Below are 21,261 nucleotides of genomic sequence, written 5' to 3' on the forward strand. Positions count from 1 at the left end.
TCTAAATGTCATTCTTGACCGATAGTAAACCTTCAAAATTACACTGACGGGTAAAAGTGAAAATTGTAGCTCTTTGAGTTGCGAATGTTTGAGATTTTGAATCAACTAAATATAAGTTCGTATGAAAAAGATGATAAAAACGGTGACCACTTGCAAATTCTGCAAGCATCGGCCATTTGCGTTATATCTTCTTCATACAGACTCCGATTTAGTTGATTCAAAAACCTAAACGTTCGTAACTCAGAAGACTATAAATCCAAGTACTTACCCAAGTTCTTAAGATGGCCATAGCCCTCCTTTATCCCTTACGAGTTCCGCCCATGACAATAAACAATAGAATGATCGACATTTTAAAGCGTGAAAAAAGATTTTTCTTTCGGGCTAGCACGAAAAGGAGACTATTTTGATTCAAATATACACGACTTACACGACTTTACCGGGTTATCCCGTAATCATTTATGACCTTATTCACTGGCCACCCACAATATGCTGCTAGTGATGTTTGAATCTAAAACTTCTAAAACTTCTAGTACGGAAATCAGAATCCAAACACTACACATTTCATTATAAACCCAACATATCAGATCATACTCCACACCCTTTTACATAGATTGCTTTGCTCTAACCCAAATTTAATACAAGTCTTGGAAGCATGATCTGGAAAAGGGGAAATGCGACAGTATTGGTGTAATAAGGGGTCATTCAAGATATTGGTGTAATAAGGGGTCATTCACATGTATCTAAAAAAAAAAAAAAATTAAGTGTTGAAAATGTAAATAATTTTGTTTTAAAGTTAACATTACCTAAATTATGCAAATACAATCAAAGATGATGTCCCCATCTGCAAGAATAGGATTAAGAGAGTATGTTCCACTGCTAGTCTGCTGTATATGCAAACCATCCAAATATTCAAATAAATCTGATTCTCAATAACAAAACTAATATATGAACATTCGTGTTTTACAAACAAGCTCACACATGCCTTAAAAAGGCTCATCAGCCCAATCTCTATCCTATATATTAACGTCAATCGAATCGAGAAACTCAACAACCAAAGGTTATGTAACAGTAAGCAACTTGTTAATAAAATTTCTGGATACTCTTGGGCTTCATCTCTTTACGTATAACCATTATGATTGTTTACGTGACCTTATTATCAATTCTACAAAGAATTTAACACCTCACCCAGAACTAGTCCCCACTGCGTCCAATGAGTGCCACCCTACATTCAAAAATTTCATTGGAAACTTTTACCTTAGCTGTATAAGCTAGGTTGTTTAAGATATAGTTTTCATAATAGATGTTGTAATTTCGACCCATTTACTTAAAAATGGATCGATTCACGTAATGTTCCATATCTGATATGTCATACAGGTTATATCATATTTAACTTAAAAAGATACAGGCGACTAGGCGAGATGTGTCAAAAGTCACCCAAACTGTATTTTTTATGCACAAAACCTCCAAAATCACTTTTTCTTGGACAAGATTTTTTCCAGGTCCACCCAAACCGACCCATTATGATTCACCTTTAAAGTATCCTCAGGCCATTTTCATTTGAAGCCGTTTTTCCTGTTACCCACCTTCCTATTTTAGCTCAAATAAAGATAGGCCGCCTATAATTACAATTTATATATCTTTAGTAATGGATAACTTGACGAGTGAAGTGAGAACCTGACAGAAGACAGTGAAAGGCTCCCTTAACGGTCCATCACACGAGAGCTCACTCGTGCTGCCATCTATAAACGTCCCATCCGCAAATATCACCTCCGACGCATACCCAGCCGTTAATCCTGCAATCGGCTTAGTATAAGAGCTTACGGGCGAGCTTCTTTGAACAGCTTCACAGAAAGCAAGTAACTTTTCACGGCTTCCAAGTTGTACGGCCTGAAAATCCATACCAAATTACTTAAAATTCTCCTTAAAAACATACACCAGTCACCTTTTTGTGGATGTCACAAATGATACGATCTACATAACAAACCTGTACTATGTCATGACGTGGCACTCGAGGAAGCGGCTGCACTTTGTAACCTTTTGTAGACATAACTTCAGCAATCAATAAACCACCCTTGTAACCAAAAAACAACATAACCGATAATGAATAAGGGTGTGTTTGATTGCCTCTTAATTGAATGGTTTAGCACTTAATGTCAAACCGATCAACGTTCAGTGCATTTGTTTGTGACATCTGAAAGAAAAATGATGTTGAATCGTTCAACATTGTGTGCTAAACCATTCAGAGTTAAAATACTGTTTTAACCATTCAACACCTAAATTTTTTTATATCCACTTTAATTTATATCCATAACACTTATCAAACAATTATATTCTTTATATATTAATTTATAAGGTTAAATACATTGACTTTACATCATTCATAGAGTTCATTCAATGTGATAATCAAACATGTTATTGTCTTTCAAAACCAAATTCAATCAGATACTTTGAATCATTCAAATTTTGAACCATTCAGCACTTAATTATTCCACTTATCAAAAGTTTTTAGATAAAAAAAAATGAAAAAAAAATAATAATTAAAAAGACTAAGAGGGTGTTTAGTTTGCATAAATACCTTCATTGCTTCCCCAACCATTTGAGGTGAGAGGTACAACCCTTGAAAAAACGTCCGCATGATGTCACCAGGTGTCGAGCCACAATCAACCCCGAGTCCCGGGGCAGAGAGACGAGCGGCTGCAGCCTTTACCCATTTTTCTTTACCTGCAACGTAACCGCCGCATGGTGCAATTGTTCCACCGGGATTTTTAATCAAACTTCCTGCAATAAGATCTGCCCCCTGTTTATCCGTTATAAAAAATATCTGATTTTCGGTTCAAAGAATCAAAATAAAAGTTAACGTACCACCATCGGAGGTTCAATGGCTTCTGTGAATTCACCGTAACAATTATCCACCATAACCATACAATCTGGATTTTGCGCCTGCATTAACATTAATTTGTGTATTAATATTAATTTGTGTATTGAAAAGAGTATAATGAAAAGATGAGTATAAGAAGAAATTACAGACCTTGATAATGTGTATTGCCCTTGCTATTTCGTTTACACTTAAACTTTTACGCCATGAATAGCCACATGACCTTTGAATAAGAGCACATTTCGTTTGAGGTTTTAAAGCAACTTCAAGAGCATCCCAATCAAGCCCCCCATCATCTGCAAGCTGAAACAAGGAATGTATGAAATCTGCAGTTAAATTGGCGATTAAAAGTAGATAATTGGTAGATAAAGGCTGAAGACATGTTTGGGTCATAGTTTATAGTTTCTTTATACCAGTCAAAACGGGTTGGGTTGCATTGACCTGATACACATTTGCCCAGATACAATATTGTTTTCCTTACAAGTGATTAGTTAGCCATTTGGAATGTTTTTAAGAATGCTTAACTTTCTTTAATTAGTTTGACCAATTAGAGATAGAATAGAAAGAATAGACCCGTTCATAAGTAAACACACCGATATCGAGCTAAAGAACAACTTACTGCAACTTCTCGATACTTAATTCCAAAATCTTTGAGAGAACCTAATCCATTGCCATCTCTTATTCCTATAACTTCTTCAAGAGTATCATAAGGAGCACCAGCAACTGCCAATAGCTGAAAATCGAATCAATCATTACAATACACAACTCGTAACGAGAAAATGCACAAAATAGATATACCCGTATGACGACTTAAAGTAAGACAATGAAGCGTTACCTCATCACCTGGCCTCAAGAAAGCGAAAAGCGCACATGTAATAGCATGAGTTCCTGAAAAAAACTGAATTTAAACATATTAAGTCAACTGAGCATGTACAAACAATGGTAGAAAGAAGACATGACTTATTATCAATGGAATTGGTGAACCTGTGACCGAACGATTGCAGATTCAGCACCAAAAATTTCTGCAAAAACTTGGTCAAGTGCTTCACGTCCTCCTGCTTCTTCATGGCCATAGCCAGTGCAACCACCAAAGTGCTAAATCAGTAAAAAAACAAATATATGTTGAGAACCTCGTTGCAATATAGTCATAATAGGGCAAAAAGAATCAGTTTGAAGATGATTAAGTCATACATGAGATCCGACCCGCGCAGTCTGAAACGCTTTGAGAACTCTAGATGTATTACGCGCCACAAGATTATCAACTGCCCTGAATTCTGGATACAATGTATCAACTGCACTTTCAACCTGAGTTGAAAAACAACCCCAAATTTACAGCATATATGTAGTTGAGTCAGTTGACAATAAATAATGTATGAAATTGTGTAATATATTTACATATTTTGATACATGTATGTAGGTCTAAACAGTTTACTACATTTTACACATATCTTAACAGTATTACCAATAAATACATATGATATCTATAGTATCTACTAAATCTCTATAATGATGATGTCATAAATAAGGATTATCCTGTTAGAAATAAAATAGAATGTTGGGATCAAGCTCATCATTTCCCATTATTACAAAAGCAACCTTTTACAAAAAGGAGAACATACTTTATTTTCTTAATGATTTAGGCATAGAGCCGTTTGGCTATTTTCTGTATAAGATAGCATTTATCTTCCAAATGTAAATACAACTGAATTCAGTCAAAATATTCATATTCAAAGCAAATACAATTACAATTCTTATTTTGAACATGGTATCAGAGCAAGTGTTGATGATCTAGGATCATTCAAATCACTGCAACTCAATCATTTGCCTTCTCTTTTTCTGTTTTGAGTAGTTATCATGTCTGAAAACGATGACATCCAAACTCAAAACACCCAACTTATCACAGAATTAACTAGTCAATTGGCTAGAATTCTTCAAACCAACAATGAAAATCAATCACAAAGGCATCCTGATTCTTTAAAAATCAGTGTTACCCTTAACAACTCAAATTATTCACTTTGGTCTCGTATGATCAAGGTTGCCATCGGAGGTAAATCCGAGGCCCTCCTCAATCACTTAACAGAAGATCAACCAACAAGCAACAACCAGAAGTGGAACCAGGAAGACTTGGTGGTCTTTTCCTGGATCATTCAAAACATAGAGCCACAGATTGCAAGCAATCTTACTCAGTTTCCAACAGCAAAAACACTATGGAATGCTCTAATAACAACCTACAGTTCTGGAAAAGACAAGCTGCAAACCTTTGATTTACATGTCAAAGCCAACAATATCAGGCAAGATGGTAAATCAACTGAAGAACTGTGGTTGAAATTGCAAGGAATCTGGGGTGAAATCGACATAAGAGATCCAAATCCAATGGAACATCCGAATGATATTGTCAAGTATAATAACATCAGGTCAGAACAAAAACTTTTCCAGTTTTTAAATTCTTTAGATCATAAACATGACAATATCAAACGTGAGCTATTAAGAACCGATCCATTACCCACTGTCGAAGGAGCTTACGCTGCCATTCGAAAAGAAAATGCACACCAATTTATATTTAACAATAAAACGGATGCCCTTATCCAATCTGGCATAGCCACTGGCCTGGTAGCACCGGCATCAAAATCCAAGGATTTCGACGGCCATGGGTTGCTATCAAGAAATCAACAGCGCCGGTCAGACTCCACGTCATCATCCCGGGATAAAGACAACCTTAAATGTATAGAGTGTGGTATGAAACGACATACCAAAGATCAATGCTTCAGAATCGTTGGATATCCCGATTGGTGGCCTGATGGACATAAAAAGGGAAAAGCTTCGATGGTAACGACGGCTACAACCAGAGGCAAACAAGGAGATAACGAAACCGGCACCACCTCTCAAGGTGGTTTTGGTTTACTTGCTGCCGATCCACCATCATCATCATCTGGTGAAGGTAACAAGGGGTTGGGATTAGGGTTTAAATCCCCAAATTTCATACTCACCAACATAAATAAAGTGGGTAGGTTAAAAAGAGATAATGGGACAGATGATGAATCTGGTTCAAAGTCGACACCCACCACCGGAAATAATGCCTCAAATAATAAATATGTGGACCCAAATAATATTTCTTATAAAAATAACAAAACTTTTGTTAATAAAACGTTTTTAAACAAAACTTTTTTAAAACAAAACAATTTTTAAATAAAACTAAAGATTTTAAAGTAAAAATAATGTTTCGTCAACTAATATTGTTTCAAATAAAACCAAAAGTAATGAGTGGATTATTGATTGTGGTGCCACCGATACTATGACTTTTAATAAAAATGATATTATTATAAATACAAAACCAAACAAAACCAAAATTAAAACCGCTAATGGCAGTATTATACAAGTCAAGGGCGGGGGAACAATTGAAATTTCACCAAATTTAAATTTAAAAAACTGTCTTTATGTTCCCGATCTTTCCCATAAATTACTTTCTGTTAGTCACGTGACAAAAGAACTTAATTGTACCGTCTTATTACACCCTACATTCTGTATCTTACAGGACATCAGAACGGGGGAGATAATTGGGCGTGGTACTGAACAGGATGGTCTGTACTATGTGGATGAGGTCACTAAAGATGGTAGGATCATGCTAGCTCACGGGACTCCCGATAGACAAGCATGGTTGTGGCATAGACGTCTTGGTCATCCGTCTGCTGGATATTTGCGCATTTTATTTCCTAATTTATTTTCTTCAAATAATAGTATTGAGTGTGAAACTTGTATTTTGGCCAAAAGCCATCAAAACTCGTTTAAAACTAGTAATACAAAGACCGAACGTCCCTTTGCTTTAGTTCACTCCGATGTATGGGGACCCGTAAGGGTTAATGGGGGGCACAATTTTCGATATTTTCTTTTATTTATTGATGATTGTACTCGTATGACTTGGACATATTTTTTAACTAACAAATCCGAAGTATTTGATAAATTTACTACTTTTTTCAACATGATTCAAACACAATTCCAAAGTAAAATACAAGTTTTAAGATCCGATAATGGTGGTGAATTTGTCAACAGTCAAATGAAACTTTTTTGTGAAGAAAGGGGTATTATTCATCAAACCACGTGTCCACACACACCTCAACAAAACGGGGTGGCTGAAAGGAAAAATCGTATTTTATTAGAAATAACCCGTGCTTTAATGATTGAATCTAATGTTCCAAGGTCTTTTTGGCCTGAAACTCTTGCCACCGCAACTTATCTTGTAAATAGACTCCCAACTAGAGCTTTAGAACTTAAGAACCCTCTTGAAGCCTTAACTAAATTTTATAAACCTCCATCTAATCTCACCCTAAGACCTCGAATATTTGGGTGCACGGTTTTTGTACACATTCCAAAAATAGAACGAACCAAATTAGATGCGTGTGCTGAAAAATGTGTATTTGTGGGATACGGGGTAAATCAAAAGGGGTATAGATGCTATAGTCCAAACAGGAAACACATGTACACTACAATGAATTGTGATTTTTTGGAAACTGAATACTTCTATACCCAACACACAAGTCAGGGGGAGACAGACTCTGGTGACGCTGTGAGTTGGCTAGATATTCCATCATCTGAAGAAGTGACTCATCATACCACTCCACAAAGTCCTCCTCCAGTCAGTACTACGGTTAATGATCTTCCCGACCATACAGAGGTAAACACCGAATCTCCTGATATAACTAATCATGAAAATTTAGAGGAGATTTTACAGGAAAATAGCGATCAAGTATATCCTGAAAATGAAACACAACAACAAGAACGGGAACGATATGTTCTTCCTCCAAGAATCAACCGAGGGATTCCTCCCAGGAGATACTCTCCTGAGAGAACAGTCTCAAAATCAAGATATCCAATGGCAAATATTGCTAGAGGAAATCTATCAAAAGAAGCAACAAAGTTCACTTCCGCATTATACTCTGAAGAAATCCCAACAACGGTTGAACAAGCTCTAAAATCAACATACTGGAGGAAAGCAATGGAAGATGAAATGGAGGCTCTCAAGGTAAATAATACTTGGGAAAAATGTGTCCTTCCAGAATCAAAGAAACCGGTAGGATGTCGATGGGTATTCACAATCAAACACAAAGCCGATGGATCTGTCAAAAGATATAAAGCGCGGCTTGTTGTCAAAGGGTACACTCAAACTTATGGCGTTGATTACTCAGAAACTTTCTCACCAGTTGCAAAAATTGATACTATTAGAATCCTTTTCTCCGTTGCCGCAAACAAAGACTGGCCACTTCACCAATTTGATGTTAAAAATGCCTTCCTACATGGAGAACTCAAAGAAGAAGTCTATATGGAAGATCCTCCCGGTTTCACATCAGAATTCAAAGAAAGGGAAGTTTGTCATCTTAAAAAATCTCTTTATGGTTTAAAACAATCCCCTCGGGCTTGGTTTGGGCGTTTTGCTATGAAAAATTACGATTTTAAACAAAGTAATTCCGACCATACTTTATTTTTTTTAAAAAGAGGAAACCTTATCACATGTCTCATTATTTATGTTGACGACATGATTATCACAGGAAATGATCAAGAGGAAATTACAAACTTAAAAGCTAACCTTTTTAAAGAATTTGAAATGAAAGATCTCGGAGGTCTTAAATATTTTCTGGGAATCGAAGTTTTACATTCAAAAAGAGGGATTTTCATATGTCAAAAGAAATATATACTTGATCTTCTTGAAGAAACAGGAATGGTCGACTGCAAACCCGCGGATACTCCTATGATTCCAAACCTAAGGTTATATATAGAAGATGATTCCAAAGCAGCGGATCGAAGTCAATATCAAAGAATCGTGGGAAAACTTATCTACCTAGCTCACACTCGTCCAGATATATCACATGCTGCTGGAGTTGTTAGTCAATTCATGCATCAACCCCAACAACACCATATGGATGCAGTATGGAGGATTATCAAATATCTAAAAGGCACTGCAGAAGATGGAGTCCTGTTCGAGAAAAACAATCATCTAAAAGCACAAATATTCACCGATGCGGGTTACAGAGGAGAAAAGGGAGATAGAAAATCCTCATCCGGATACTTTGCCCTTGTTGGAGGGAATTTGGTTACCTGGAGAAGCAAGAAACAAAAGGTTGTCGCCCTGTCTAGTGCTGAAGCTGAATTTCGGGGAATTTCACGAGGTGTAACCGAGGCTTTATGGATCAAGAAACTTTTGACAAAAATTGGTTTTCCTCCTAATACTTCGATCAAGATCATGTGTGACAACGAAGCGGCAATTGCAATTTCAGAAAATTTAGTTCAACACGATCGAACCAAACATATAGAAATTGACAGACACTTCATTAAAGAAAAATTAGAAGCCGAAATCATATCTTTACCTCACGTCCGATCAGAAGACCAACTAGCAGATATCTTAACCAAGTCAGTCAACGGAAGACTCTTCAAAGAAATACTCTCCAAGTTGAACATCGGAAACCCCACTATTCAACTTGCGGGGGAGTGTTAGAAATAAAATAGAATGTTGGGATCAAGCTCATCATTTCCCATTATTACAAAAGCAACCTTTTACAAAAAGGAGAACATACTTTATTTTCTTAATGATTTAGGCATAGAGCCGTTTGGCTATTTTCTGTATAAGATAGCATTTATCTTCCAAATGTAAATACAACTGAATTCAGTCAAAATATTCATATTCAAAGCAAATACAATTACAATTCTTATTTTGAACATATCCAATCCTAAAAGAAATTCAAAAATAAAAAGAAAAAATGTTAGCCCCTCATGATGATGTCATTAATATAATATATATTTTTTAATAAAAATATTAACATGTTAATTATACAATCTTCTACAAAACACTTAATGAATACATGTACAAATTTTGAAACATATTGTACAACCATTATATAATAATTGTATTTTGATTTTAAAAAAAAATTCAAGAGACATTTGTTATTACTAATAATTATTAATTATTATTCAAAATATAAATACTCAAGTTTTAAGTAGAGTTTATTATTATTATTTATTTTTATTATCATAATTATAATTATTATTATATTATTAATATTAAAATATGGATTCTTTTTACGGAATTAATTGCATTACATATATATGCGAAAATACATGTCTCAATATGTTTGTAAAACAACGACAAATTTCTTAGTTTAAATCCGTAGTTCCACGGGTTATTAAACTAAATGTCTTTAGCATTTACATTTACATTTACATTCACTTAGTACCTAAAACATATTGTATTAAACTGTTTCATTTAAAAAAACAAACCCGTGATTCAACGGGTCATTTCACTAGTTGAATAACTAAAATACATATGTAAAAATTACAGTCAGCCATGAATATTAAACTGTTGTAACAATATTTCATACTGCAGTAATATATATAACTGAAATTTAAAGCCACTTTAGGATTACAAATATTAAATTAGCAAAATATAAATAGAGAAGATCAGAAGAACGAACCTCTGGAACGAATAAAGGAGCAAAATGTTGTTGACGATGGTAATTAATTGATAGGGAGATCTGAGAGGTTGACTGTAATGAAACAGCAGTTGTTGTTGTTCCGTTTGATGAATTATTATTATTATTATTGTTATTATTGTTAATAAACAGTCTGAATTTTGAGTTGAAGCTTATCGGGGGTGTTCGGAAGTAGGAGGATAACATCGCCGCCATATTTCTTTACAATTGGTTTTGTGCTTTTTTTTTTTTTTTTTTTTCCTTTCCGTTTTATCTTCCACGTATGCCAATAATACTACTCCCTTCTTCCATGTTTATATCGCACTTAACGTAATCAATTATTTTACATCATTCTAAGAGTAGTCCCAATGGTCCGCCCAGACAACCCGCCCACAGCCGCCCTGCCTGGGCGCCGATGGCACGGAGGCCGCGCAGGTCGCGCCCAGCCCATCGCCCAGCCAGTTCGTCCTCGTTTTGGTCTTTTTTCAGCACATTTGTGGACGGAAGTTGCCGTTGAAAAAACAAAAAGAAAAAAATAAAAAAAAAAATTGAATTTAATGGGCAACGGCTAGTAACGGCTACATTTCATTTTTTTTTCTTTCTCTTTTACACTATATATACACACCAAACCTTATTATTTTTACATACACAAACATACACTCTCATTTCATATTTTCTACCCATTTCATCATTTTTATACTCAAATAAACAATATGAGTTCCAATCCCGATCCCGGCGTAAATATGGTATTACCGATCACAAATACGACTACGAATCGAGCACTCGAAGTAATTGACGCGCTAGATGAATTAAGTGATAACGAAGAAGTAGAACAAATACCACGGGCACCTAGAAGATATTTACATAGAGATCGTTAGGGTCGTGCATTGGCTTTATGGAATGATTATTTCTCCGACACTCCCACATTTCCGGACGATTATTTTCGTAATCGTTTTCGAATGAGCAAACCTCTATTTCTTCGTATATGTCAAGGTATATTGAACTTTTCTCAAACTCCGGTTCCTAAATATTTTACTTATTTTATTCAAAAACGTGATGCTACCGGATTACTTGGTTTTAATATTGTTCAAAAAGTAACATCCGCCATACGACAACTAGCTTATGCCGCTTCGTCCGATGTTTTTTTATGAGTATTTGCATATAGGTGAACAAACCTCATATGATTGTTTAAACAATTTTTGCAAATGTATTTTCCACTTGTACGGTCCCGAATATTTGAGAAGATCAACTGCACAAGATGTGCAACGTTTGACCACTAAACATGCTCAAATACATGGTTTTCCGGGGATGGGAAGTATTGATTGTATGCATTGGAGATAGAGAAATTGTCCGGCACGTTGGAAGGGTCATTATACACGAGGTGACCATGGTTACCAGTCAATTATGCTTGAAGCGGTAGCATCGTACGATGGATGGTTTTGGCACTCGTTTTTTGGAACTGCCGGATCAAACAATGATATCAACGTACTAAATCAATCTGATTTGTTTAGTGAGTTATTAGCCGGTGAAGCACCACCATGTACGTATACGGTTAATGGATGTACGTTTGCTAAGAGTTCTTATTTGGCGGATGGAATTTACCCGGAATGGTCTACAATAGTTAAGTCGTTCAAAAATCCGATAGACCCGGAACCAAAAAAATTCAAAAGGTATCAAGAATCGGCAAGAAAAGATATTGAGCGAGCATTTGGAATACTACAAGGCCGATGGCAAATTGTTCAACGTCCGGCACGACCGTATTATATCCGCAAAATTAGAAGGATTTTGTTATCATGTGTGATATTAAATAATATGATAACCGAGGACAACGGCCGTGCATTTTGTGGACTCGAGGAGAATTATTATCCGGTTCGACGAGCACCGAGATCATTCCAAGAAAGGGTTGAAGCGCATATGCGAGTGGACACGGAAATAAGAGATGGGGCATTCATCAACTACTAAAACATATGCTTGTAGAACACATACATAATCTTCCACCAAATTATCGCATACGACATGATCCCACAAGAAATCCAAACAACCAAGATGACGTCGGACCTTCACACATTCCCGATGACGAGGATGAAGAAGATCAAAAAGAAAATCAAGAAGACGACGATGAAGAATAGGTCTTTTAATTAATGTTTTAATGTAATTTTATTTTTAATTATTGTAATGTTTTTTAATTTTTAATAAAAGTTTAGTTTTATTTAAATAATTGTAATTTTTTGATAATATAAAATAATTCAAAAAGAAAATAAAAAAAATGGAAGGAGGAGTGTCTTTGTTAGGAGTGTTTAGTCCTGGGAAGGAAGTGAGATGGAGGTGCTGATGTGGCGCTGAATGGTTGGTTAGTCCTGGAAGACATGTTGTCACCATTGGGAGCACTCTAACAGTGCTCCCAACCAAGGTTGCAAAATTCGCTATTCGGGGATTAATCGGTCGGGACTTTGGATACTGTATACATTTAAATGTTAAATTTTAGAAATTATATGTGTAACTATAGGGGGAAAAAAAAACTATAAATATTAAGATAATTTTTAACATAATTGTCTAAAATTGTTAATTTTGCTTCAAAACTATAAAATTCTAGTTTAAATTCATGTTAAAATGCTAACCAATTTTGACTTTGACTGACTTTGATTACCAAATTTGATTTTGATCTATCGATTGACGTTGACCGTTTAATTAAACGAATTTTTGAAAATCGAAACGGATTGCTCCTAAAAATGATTAATCGGGGATTAATCGGCGAGTAATCGGGTTTTTTTACAACACTGCTCCCAACCATGACAACATTTCCTTCATGACTAACCAATCATTCAGCGCCACATTAGCACTTCCATCTCACTTCCTTTCCGGGACTAAACTCAGAACTAAACACTCTCAACAATGACACTCCTCCTTCCATATTTTTATTTTCTTTTTTAATTTTTTATATTATCAAATATAGTTTTTATTTGTTATTTATATATCATAATCAAATATAATTTCTTTAAACTTAAATATAAAAATATAAAATAATATAACTAATGCTCCCATACTGACCACAATTAAAAAACTACTGAGCACAACGTGAATCATATACTGATCACAAATTTTATGGGACCACAATTAAAATAAAAAAATAAAATATCACCATCTTATTTTCATCTTCTTCACTTCTTCTTTAACACCCTCATCCTCCATTTTATTAAAGCTTCATCCTCCATCTTATTACAATTTCATCATCCATTTATTTTGTGATTATCCTCCATTTCATAAAGAAAAAAAGAAAAAGAAAAAAAAAAGGTCATGTTCCGTCCACAAATATGCTATGAACGGACGAAGCGGGGGACGGAGGAGTTGGGCAAGCCCTTGGGCGGGGGCCTGGGCGAGCTCGTGCCATCGGCGCTCAGGCTGGGCGGAGCTGGACGGCTCACCTGGACGCACCATTGGGACCGCTCTAAGTATTTATTCAAAATAAGTATCAAATAGATTATTATCATTTATGATTGAATTCAATCCAAACTTTATATCTTTTAAATTTTAAATTATTCGGCATTTAAAATGAGCCGGAGTCTACGTGTGAGTCTATCAATATGAGGATGAGCTTGAGTCCGTCTTATTATAGTGTGTCTGGATGAGTTTAAATTTGTCTGAGCATGTATGAGAGGTCAGTTTGTGTGACTGATTGAAAAGTTCTATAAGGCCACATGCTATGGTAATTTGAAAGGGATTGTTAACAACCGCCACTCACTCACCATGATAGTGAGCACCTTGTGAAACACTTAGTCAGTGAAGGTATCTATTTAATAAATTTTAACGAGTTAAAGTTTGAAATGGAGTGTAAGATAGTGAGGGTTTAGTGAAAGGAATATGAAAGAAATGTTAAAGTGTTTGTGCTGATGTGGCGCTGATGTGGCTAAGTGATTAAAGAAATGAGTTACTACTACTATTATATGTTAATGTAAAAAAGCAAGTTATGAGTTTTTTACTACTGTAGTATTTAAATTAGGATTATAACTATTATATATTTTCTTTGGTAATTAGTCAAAAAATGTCAAAAAAGAAACAACAGTTTGGACAGAAAATGTGTACTGATTGTTACTGTTGTTAGAAACTTAGAATATAATAATATTGCACTATCAAATCCAACAAAATGACACTCCTGATAAGTGATAACACTGTTCTAGTACAAAGCAAGTAACGTCGATCATTATCTAGCTACCAAAACCTTCAAACCCGTAAGGGTTTGTCTTTTTCTCGAAAAATCAAGCAAACTTTATATAAAACAGGAATCAATCTATCAAAAGTAAATGAAGGAATCGGAAGACATTCAAAGTGAAAGGAAACATTGCCGGTTATGAGTTATGAACATTTAAGAACAATCACATACTTTCCAACAACACAGATCTAACAAATATGTTCAAGAGATAGGCTTAACCACTCCAAAACAACGGTGGGTACACTAACAGACCGTTAGCCGTTACATCATTACATTCGATTTTGGTGTCATCTTTTCTCACCTACATGATTACACAGAATGCAAAAAATGTAGTTTTACAAGTCATTTACAGTTCATGTTGCCGAAAAATGAAAGAGATGCTAAACTGAACTGATGGACATGAACTACCTTAATTGACATGATTCCTTCATGTCCAAAAAGTATGCATGTTTACAACATGTGTGAAGTCGAGAGCTTTGAAAGCCATAGCGCATCATCACGTGTACGTAACTCGGTTTGCAGGAACCCTCCTATTTCTGACCCTCCCTCTTCGACTAGCAATTTGAGAAATTAAGGTATTAGCTAACAGACCAAAACTATCTAATCCCATAAGCTTCAACCCATAATTTTTAAACAAATATTTCAATCCACTTTCACCGACTCCAATCTGCGATTGCAAATCCTGTGCCTGCGCACGTGTTACAATCATATAAAGCTTCACAGATTGCTCATCCGAATGTTGACCATTGTTGACCCTTCTATTATCATTATCCAACTCACTACTCGAACTATCAATGGTGACCATCATAAGGCCCGTTGACTTAGGGTTTTCATTTGATGGGTCAAATACAAAACTGAAGTTCCCGAAAGCTAAATCTGGATACTTGAACAGATTTGCAAGTGTGTCACTTACTCCAACAATTTTCCGCATGCTCTTCTTAGAATGAGTTTGTTTAGTAGCTTTAGCGACTCTATAGATGCATGAAGCTTCTCTCAAACCGCTTAGATAAGCACCATGCATGGTGGCGGGGTGTTGGCGGGTTGTGGCTTCACCAGCAAAGAAAAGCCGGTTTTCCACATTTTCTGCAAGTATATCATAATCACTACCAGAAGAGTGGACCCTTACATGAGAGTATGAACCATAAGAAAGGGGATCATTTCCCCATTTCGTACAAATTGATTGGATGGGATCAGGTACATCAATACCCTTTGGACCATATATTCCTGCAGAAAATAAAAAGATAAGGTGGAATAAAAACTAAGTGAGAGCTCTAAGGGTGGCCCGAAAGGGGCAATAACAACTCATTTATTCATAGATGGGTCAAATCAGTTTGTGTTATCCCAAATGGCTCAGCTATTAAATTTGATAAATGAACAGGTTGAGCAAGTTGAAGGTGTCCCGGAGTATATTAATGCAACTACCTATTAAATGATCTTATTGAAAGATTAACTATTTATAGTAATAATATCAACTTTGATCTTACAATTAAGCTTAACCAGTTTCTTCACGAGGCTTGCATTTATCAGGTTTGGCGTTCATATAACATTTCATTGCTTTTCGGGGGGAAAAAAATAATAATATTGTTTTACATCACAGCAACACATAATATTTATAAATAAACATAGTAAAATCTCAAAACAAACAAGGCATAAGTGGGTCAGCCCAACCCATCCAGTCTTAACCGGCACTTATCAAAAAATTCCCTTTCAACCCAAAGTCCCAAAACATAATTTTGAGTGGTTTAGCTAACTCAAGGGTTTCCATTCATATTTTTATACAAAATACAATTAATACATTGTCTTTATGGTTGTTAAAATGATTTGCTAATTTTTACAATTTTGTGCAAGATTATTCAGTTTTGAGCAAAAAAAAAATAAAAAAATTTTTGCCAACCTTTTTTATTTTTAATACGAGCATAACAATTTTACAACCTCTATATAGAGGAGTAATAAGTACCTCTAAGGATGCTTAAAACACGGTGAAGTAAAGTGGACGGAGGTGTGAGCTCAAATGATCGAGCAGCCTCACCAGCAACCAATGCAACGAGTACAGAACCCCCAGAAACAGTATGATAACCGTAAAACAAGAAAAACTCTCCCCGTGAATTGCTATTTTTGCTAAGGCAACCAAATGTATCAAGATCTTCCCCCCAAAATACACAGGGAAATACCATAGCAACCTTATTTAGCAACCCAAATCCCAGTTTGTCAATTGCCTCAAGCTTTCTTTCAGGTAACTCGGGTATGAATTTTATGGTCTTTTTCTTTAAACAACCAAGAGGAACTGTGCATAACACCATATCGGCTTGATATGTTTGATCCCCGGCAGTCACCTCAACACCATTGTTACCATATTGAACTGTTTGGACGGTTTTTCCATAGAAAATGGGAACCCCGTCACACAATGCATCAATTAACCTCCAATTACCTCCTGCAAGAAAGCAATGATCACCGCCCATTTCATACGGGTCATCTTGATCCCAATACGCAGCAGAAAGATGTGAAAGGCAACCTGCATTTGCATATTCCAAATTTGCATAATGCCAATCAAGTAATTGTTTTTCTTCCGGACATTTAGCCACAGAATACAACTGCCTAAGCCTCTCGAGAACAGATCCTAAAGAAATATCAGCAGCGGATGCACCCATAATTTTTCTAAATTCAGTAACTTTGTCTAGAAGTCTATTAAAAATAAACTCTACCTTAGAATCAACCTCACTAGAAACGGGTTTCCCTTCCGGGTCATATAACGGACAAACATCTCTCACCTTATGAAGAGGAATAGAAAGCTGTCTAGCCAAAACCCCAAGAGGGTTCGCATGGATGCCTGTAATAACACTACCACCAAGATCCACCGCAGCATAATTACCCTTTTGACCCATCTTTTGTGTATAAACTCTTCCCCCGGGTCTGTTCCTACCTTCCAACACAACCACCTTAAAACCAAAAGCTAACAGCTGGCGGGCAGCAGCTAACCCAGCAAGTCCCGCACCGATAATTATCACAGACCCTTCAGTTGCTTCCTCAGGGATCTGCGCTTTAAACGCTGGTGATACCCCAAAATTGATATACCCATTATGCAAAAGAAAATCATAAGCTGAATTCAGTAATGGGCCGTATTCGTTACTTACAGTTTCTCTTATCTGTCCTTTCGAAAGCCATACCTGTACATCAGCCCTCCATCTCGAAAGTATATGATTCCTCACCACAATATAATCATTCTGTTCCTTTCCATCTAATTCATTTACTACCTTAGCTTTAATTTCTTCTTCAAGAAGTGCATCTATAGGAAACCCTAACGAAAGCGCTATCATAGCCTCCTTTTCTGTTTCTTTCTCTAAATCCTTCTTAGTTTTAAACCTTTTCTTCGAAGAAGCACCTAATTGCTTATCTAAATAATCATCCATCAAATTCTCATCGTAGCTTCTCGAGAGAGATTTCTTTCTCAACAACCTTTTCGATACCGGGGTCTCCATTTTACCCCTATAAAAAACCAGATTTCCAACTCTAAAAACTAGCAAACGACATCAAAATCAAAATGCCCTAATTACTTCTCTCAGTCATTTCATCGAACAGCATGAGTGCAACTCAAATCAATCCCAAAATTAGCTTATAAACACTAATGAATCGAGTTTATGCATGCAGAAAACATTATATTTACAACATCAATAACAAACTAACCTTACGTTGTTATCAGCTTTATAACAATCTGAACATAATAGATGGTCATATCGGAGCCCTAAAATACTATTCAAAAAGGAACTAAAACCAGTACTGAGACGAGGTTTGAAGATATTAAGGGATGTAGAAGACGTACCGTTTTGTTACCAAAAGTTGAATTCGGTGGTATTATCTTTTTGAAAGGTTAAAGGGGGGAAATTAGGGTTCCTTTTTTAGAAAAAACTGAATCTAACGTGAATTTAGTCGATTTGATTTGGAGGGAAATCCCTGGATAATTGGGCTTAAAAATATATGGGTCAAATTTTACGGGTAACCCATCTTGGGAAGAAAAAATCTGTCCGTATAAGAGTTTGTTTGCATCTAGTTTCAAGCAGGAATGACAATGGATCGGGTGATAACGTATTCATATTCATATTCATTTATTTTTCTTCATTCATATTTATATCCATGCCCATTTAATTTTAATTCATCCATCCATATTCATATCCACTAAATTAAGCGGGTTAATGGATATCAATTGAATATTAATAAATGTTATAATATTTCTTAATATGCGATGAAAACAAAAATATAATATAGTGAAAATAAATATAAATGATGTAATTAAAATTTATCCACAAGAATATGTAATATCTGTTAAAAAATAAACATAAACGTAGATTATTAATAATTAAATATGTAATTTGATTGGTTATTTTGTTATATATACGCTTTTTATGGTAATATATCATATCATTTTATTTCATTATAAAGATAAAAACTAAAATGTAAATTTAACGGTAAATGTATTTTTAATAGGAAATGTGCATGCATATATCTACATTTATGTATTTGTATATGTATTTCGGATTTTAATGGATATATCCATGGATGAAACTTTTCATCTATGTCCATATCCGTATTCATTTAGATTCATTTATATATGTATCCATATCCATTTAGGTTCTTCCATATTCATCGCGAAACGGCTGGATCGAATGGATATCCATTGAATCGGGTGGCCATTGTCATCCCTAGTTCGAAGCCATATAACATCAAGCTATAAAATAACACCAATATGAAGTTGCAGCGGGAGAGCGTGTTGCTAAATTCGATTGGAAAAAAATGATATAAAAATAGAATAAAATGACATAAATTAAAATGGGTAAAAAATCTAAAGTTTAAAATAGGAAATAAAATAAAATAATAACAAATATATTAATAATTAATAATAACAACAATAATAATTATTATAGTTGATTTGTAATAAGTGAAAAGTTAAGTAATTAGTTTATAATAAGTTAGAAAACTAAACAATAATAATTATGGTTGATTTGTAATAAGTAAAAAATTTTGATTTGTAATAAGGGAGAACGTAACTTTTAACTATTTTTGTTTTTAATTTATGTTTATTTTGAGAAGAATGAACCATGTGCCCATCAATAAAGTAAGTAAGGATGGCAACGTGCTAGAAAAAATCCGTGACATGCAGGTACTCGATCTGTGATGGGCGGGTACAATCAAAAAATATAACCTGCGGGCACGGGTACAAATAAAAAATTATACTCGTCAACGGGTCGCGGGTACATACTACCTGTCGCGGGTAAAACTCGATCCGCTAATTCATAAAACTTTATTTAATTTATTCGCGAGTTTATACCTACAATTATCAATTTAAAAGGAATTTTACTTGTAATGCAATAATAATTAATATATAATATTACATATAAGTAAAAAAAACTTGACTTTCACGTCATTTTACACATGTTAATTGTACATATTTTTTATAATTAATAAAATTTCTTAACTTTTAAAAAAAATTAACGAAATTGTATATTATTATTATTACCCGAGGATTTACTCGGTAGGTCACGAGTATCCGCGGGTCACAAGCACATGCGAATTTTTTTTACCCGCGGGCAGGTAACGAGTCTTAACGAGAAAAAAAAAATAAAAAACTCGACAGACTGGTCGCGAGTATATAGAACTGGTGCTCGTTGTTCGCGGGAAGCATCCCTAAAAGTGAGACATATATTCACAGTTGGTACAAACCGTTTTAATGAAATATAAAAAATAATAATAATGATAATAATAATAATAAACAATAGTTTTAAAACGTAAAAAGGTATGTGCTTAACTAATAATAACTGAAAATATGATTAATAATAATAAAGTGAAAAGCTACGTAGTTAATTTGTAATAATTGAAAATAATAATAATAATAATAATAATAATAATAATAATAATAATAATAATAATAATAATAATAATAATAATAATAATAATAATACTAATAATAATAATAATAACAATCATAATAATAAGTAGTAATTATTAAGAAGTGAAAATTTATGTGGTTGATCTGTTGTAAGTGAAATTTTTTTGGCTAATTTGTAAAATGTGAGAAAAGTTTTGTGCTTATTTTTAAAAAGTGAAAAGTTTCGTGTTAATTTATAAGAAGTGAAAAGTTTCGTGTTAATTTGTAAAAAGTAAAAAGTTTGTGTTACTATGTAAAAAGTAAAAATTAATGTGTTATTATGTAGCAAATGAAAACCACACTATTTATATGTTTGTGGTTTAGATAAGAGGTATAATATATAAAATAATACTCCAATTTTAAGTAGTTATTAAAAAGTGAAAAGTTGTGTGTTGATTTATAGTAAGTGAAACCTGTTTGGTTAATTTGTAAAAAGTGTGAAAAGTTTTGTGTTAATTTTTAAAAAGTGTGAAAAGTTTTGTGTTAATTTGTTAAACGTGAAAAATTTCGTGTTAATTTGAAAAAGTAAAGAGTTTGTGTTACTGTGTAAAAAGTAAAAATTATTGTGTTAATATGTAAAAAATGAACTCTACTATTTATATTGTGTTTTAGATAAGAGGTATAATATATAAAGATGGATAATTATATATTCAATCATGTTTTTAATAAATTCATCATTTATCATCTATTGACTATTTATACGATATAAATACCTGATGCATAATAATAATATGTGTATCAAAAATATGAGTGGATGCATCATCAGTTCATCACCTTATAAATAAGTATGCTTTCAAACTGAATTTTT

The 21,261-nt window shown here is 34.4% G+C and overlaps 2 protein-coding genes across 2 annotated transcripts; both read right to left on the reverse strand.

Annotated features, from left to right (window-relative positions):
• Positions 1–809: 809 nt before the first annotated feature.
• On the reverse strand, positions 810–10,557 carry LOC139886036 (uncharacterized). The gene is made up of 11 exons (XM_071869777.1): positions 10,333–10,557; positions 4,067–4,180; positions 3,860–3,970; positions 3,711–3,773; positions 3,495–3,608; positions 3,029–3,178; positions 2,863–2,940; positions 2,576–2,797; positions 1,985–2,071; positions 1,675–1,887; positions 810–1,222 (listed from the first exon to the last, which is right to left on the reverse strand). The coding sequence occupies exons 1-11, from the start codon at positions 10,543–10,545 to the stop codon at positions 1,163–1,165; spliced, it is 1,425 nt and encodes a 474-aa protein (XP_071725878.1). The 5' UTR covers positions 10,546–10,557; the 3' UTR covers positions 810–1,162.
• Positions 10,558–14,671: 4,114 nt separating this feature from the next.
• Positions 14,672–18,415, reverse strand: LOC139886037 (lysine-specific histone demethylase 1 homolog 2). Its single transcript, XM_071869778.1, has 2 exons — positions 16,494–18,415; positions 14,672–15,760 (listed from the first exon to the last, which is right to left on the reverse strand). The coding sequence occupies exons 1-2, from the start codon at positions 18,010–18,012 to the stop codon at positions 15,033–15,035; spliced, it is 2,247 nt and encodes a 748-aa protein (XP_071725879.1). The 5' UTR covers positions 18,013–18,415; the 3' UTR covers positions 14,672–15,032.
• Positions 18,416–21,261: the final 2,846 nt, after the last annotated feature.

The sequence above is a fragment of the Rutidosis leptorrhynchoides genome, chromosome 1 (assembly GCF_046630445.1).
Source record: "Rutidosis leptorrhynchoides isolate AG116_Rl617_1_P2 chromosome 1, CSIRO_AGI_Rlap_v1, whole genome shotgun sequence".
Classification (NCBI taxonomy): domain Eukaryota; kingdom Viridiplantae; phylum Streptophyta; class Magnoliopsida; order Asterales; family Asteraceae; genus Rutidosis; species Rutidosis leptorrhynchoides.

Coding starts and splice junctions, on each gene's coding strand:
- LOC139886036 (XM_071869777.1), bottom strand. CDS start 10,545: ATGGCGGCGATGTTATCCTCCTACTTCCGAACACCCCCGATAAGCTTC. Junction 1,888..1,984: donor CACGTCATGACATAGTACAG/GTTTGTTATGTA, acceptor ATGGATTTTCAG/GCCGTACAACTTGGAAGCCG. Junction 1,223..1,674: donor CTTTCACTGTCTTCTGTCAG/GTTCTCACTTCA, acceptor TTTTGAATGTAG/GGTGGCACTCATTGGACGCA.
- LOC139886037 (XM_071869778.1), bottom strand. CDS start 18,012: ATGGAGACCCCGGTATCGAAAAGGTTGTTGAGAAAGAAATCTCTCTCG. Junction 15,761..16,493: donor TGTTTTAAGCATCCTTAGAG/GTACTTATTACT, acceptor TATTTTCTGCAG/GAATATATGGTCCAAAGGGT.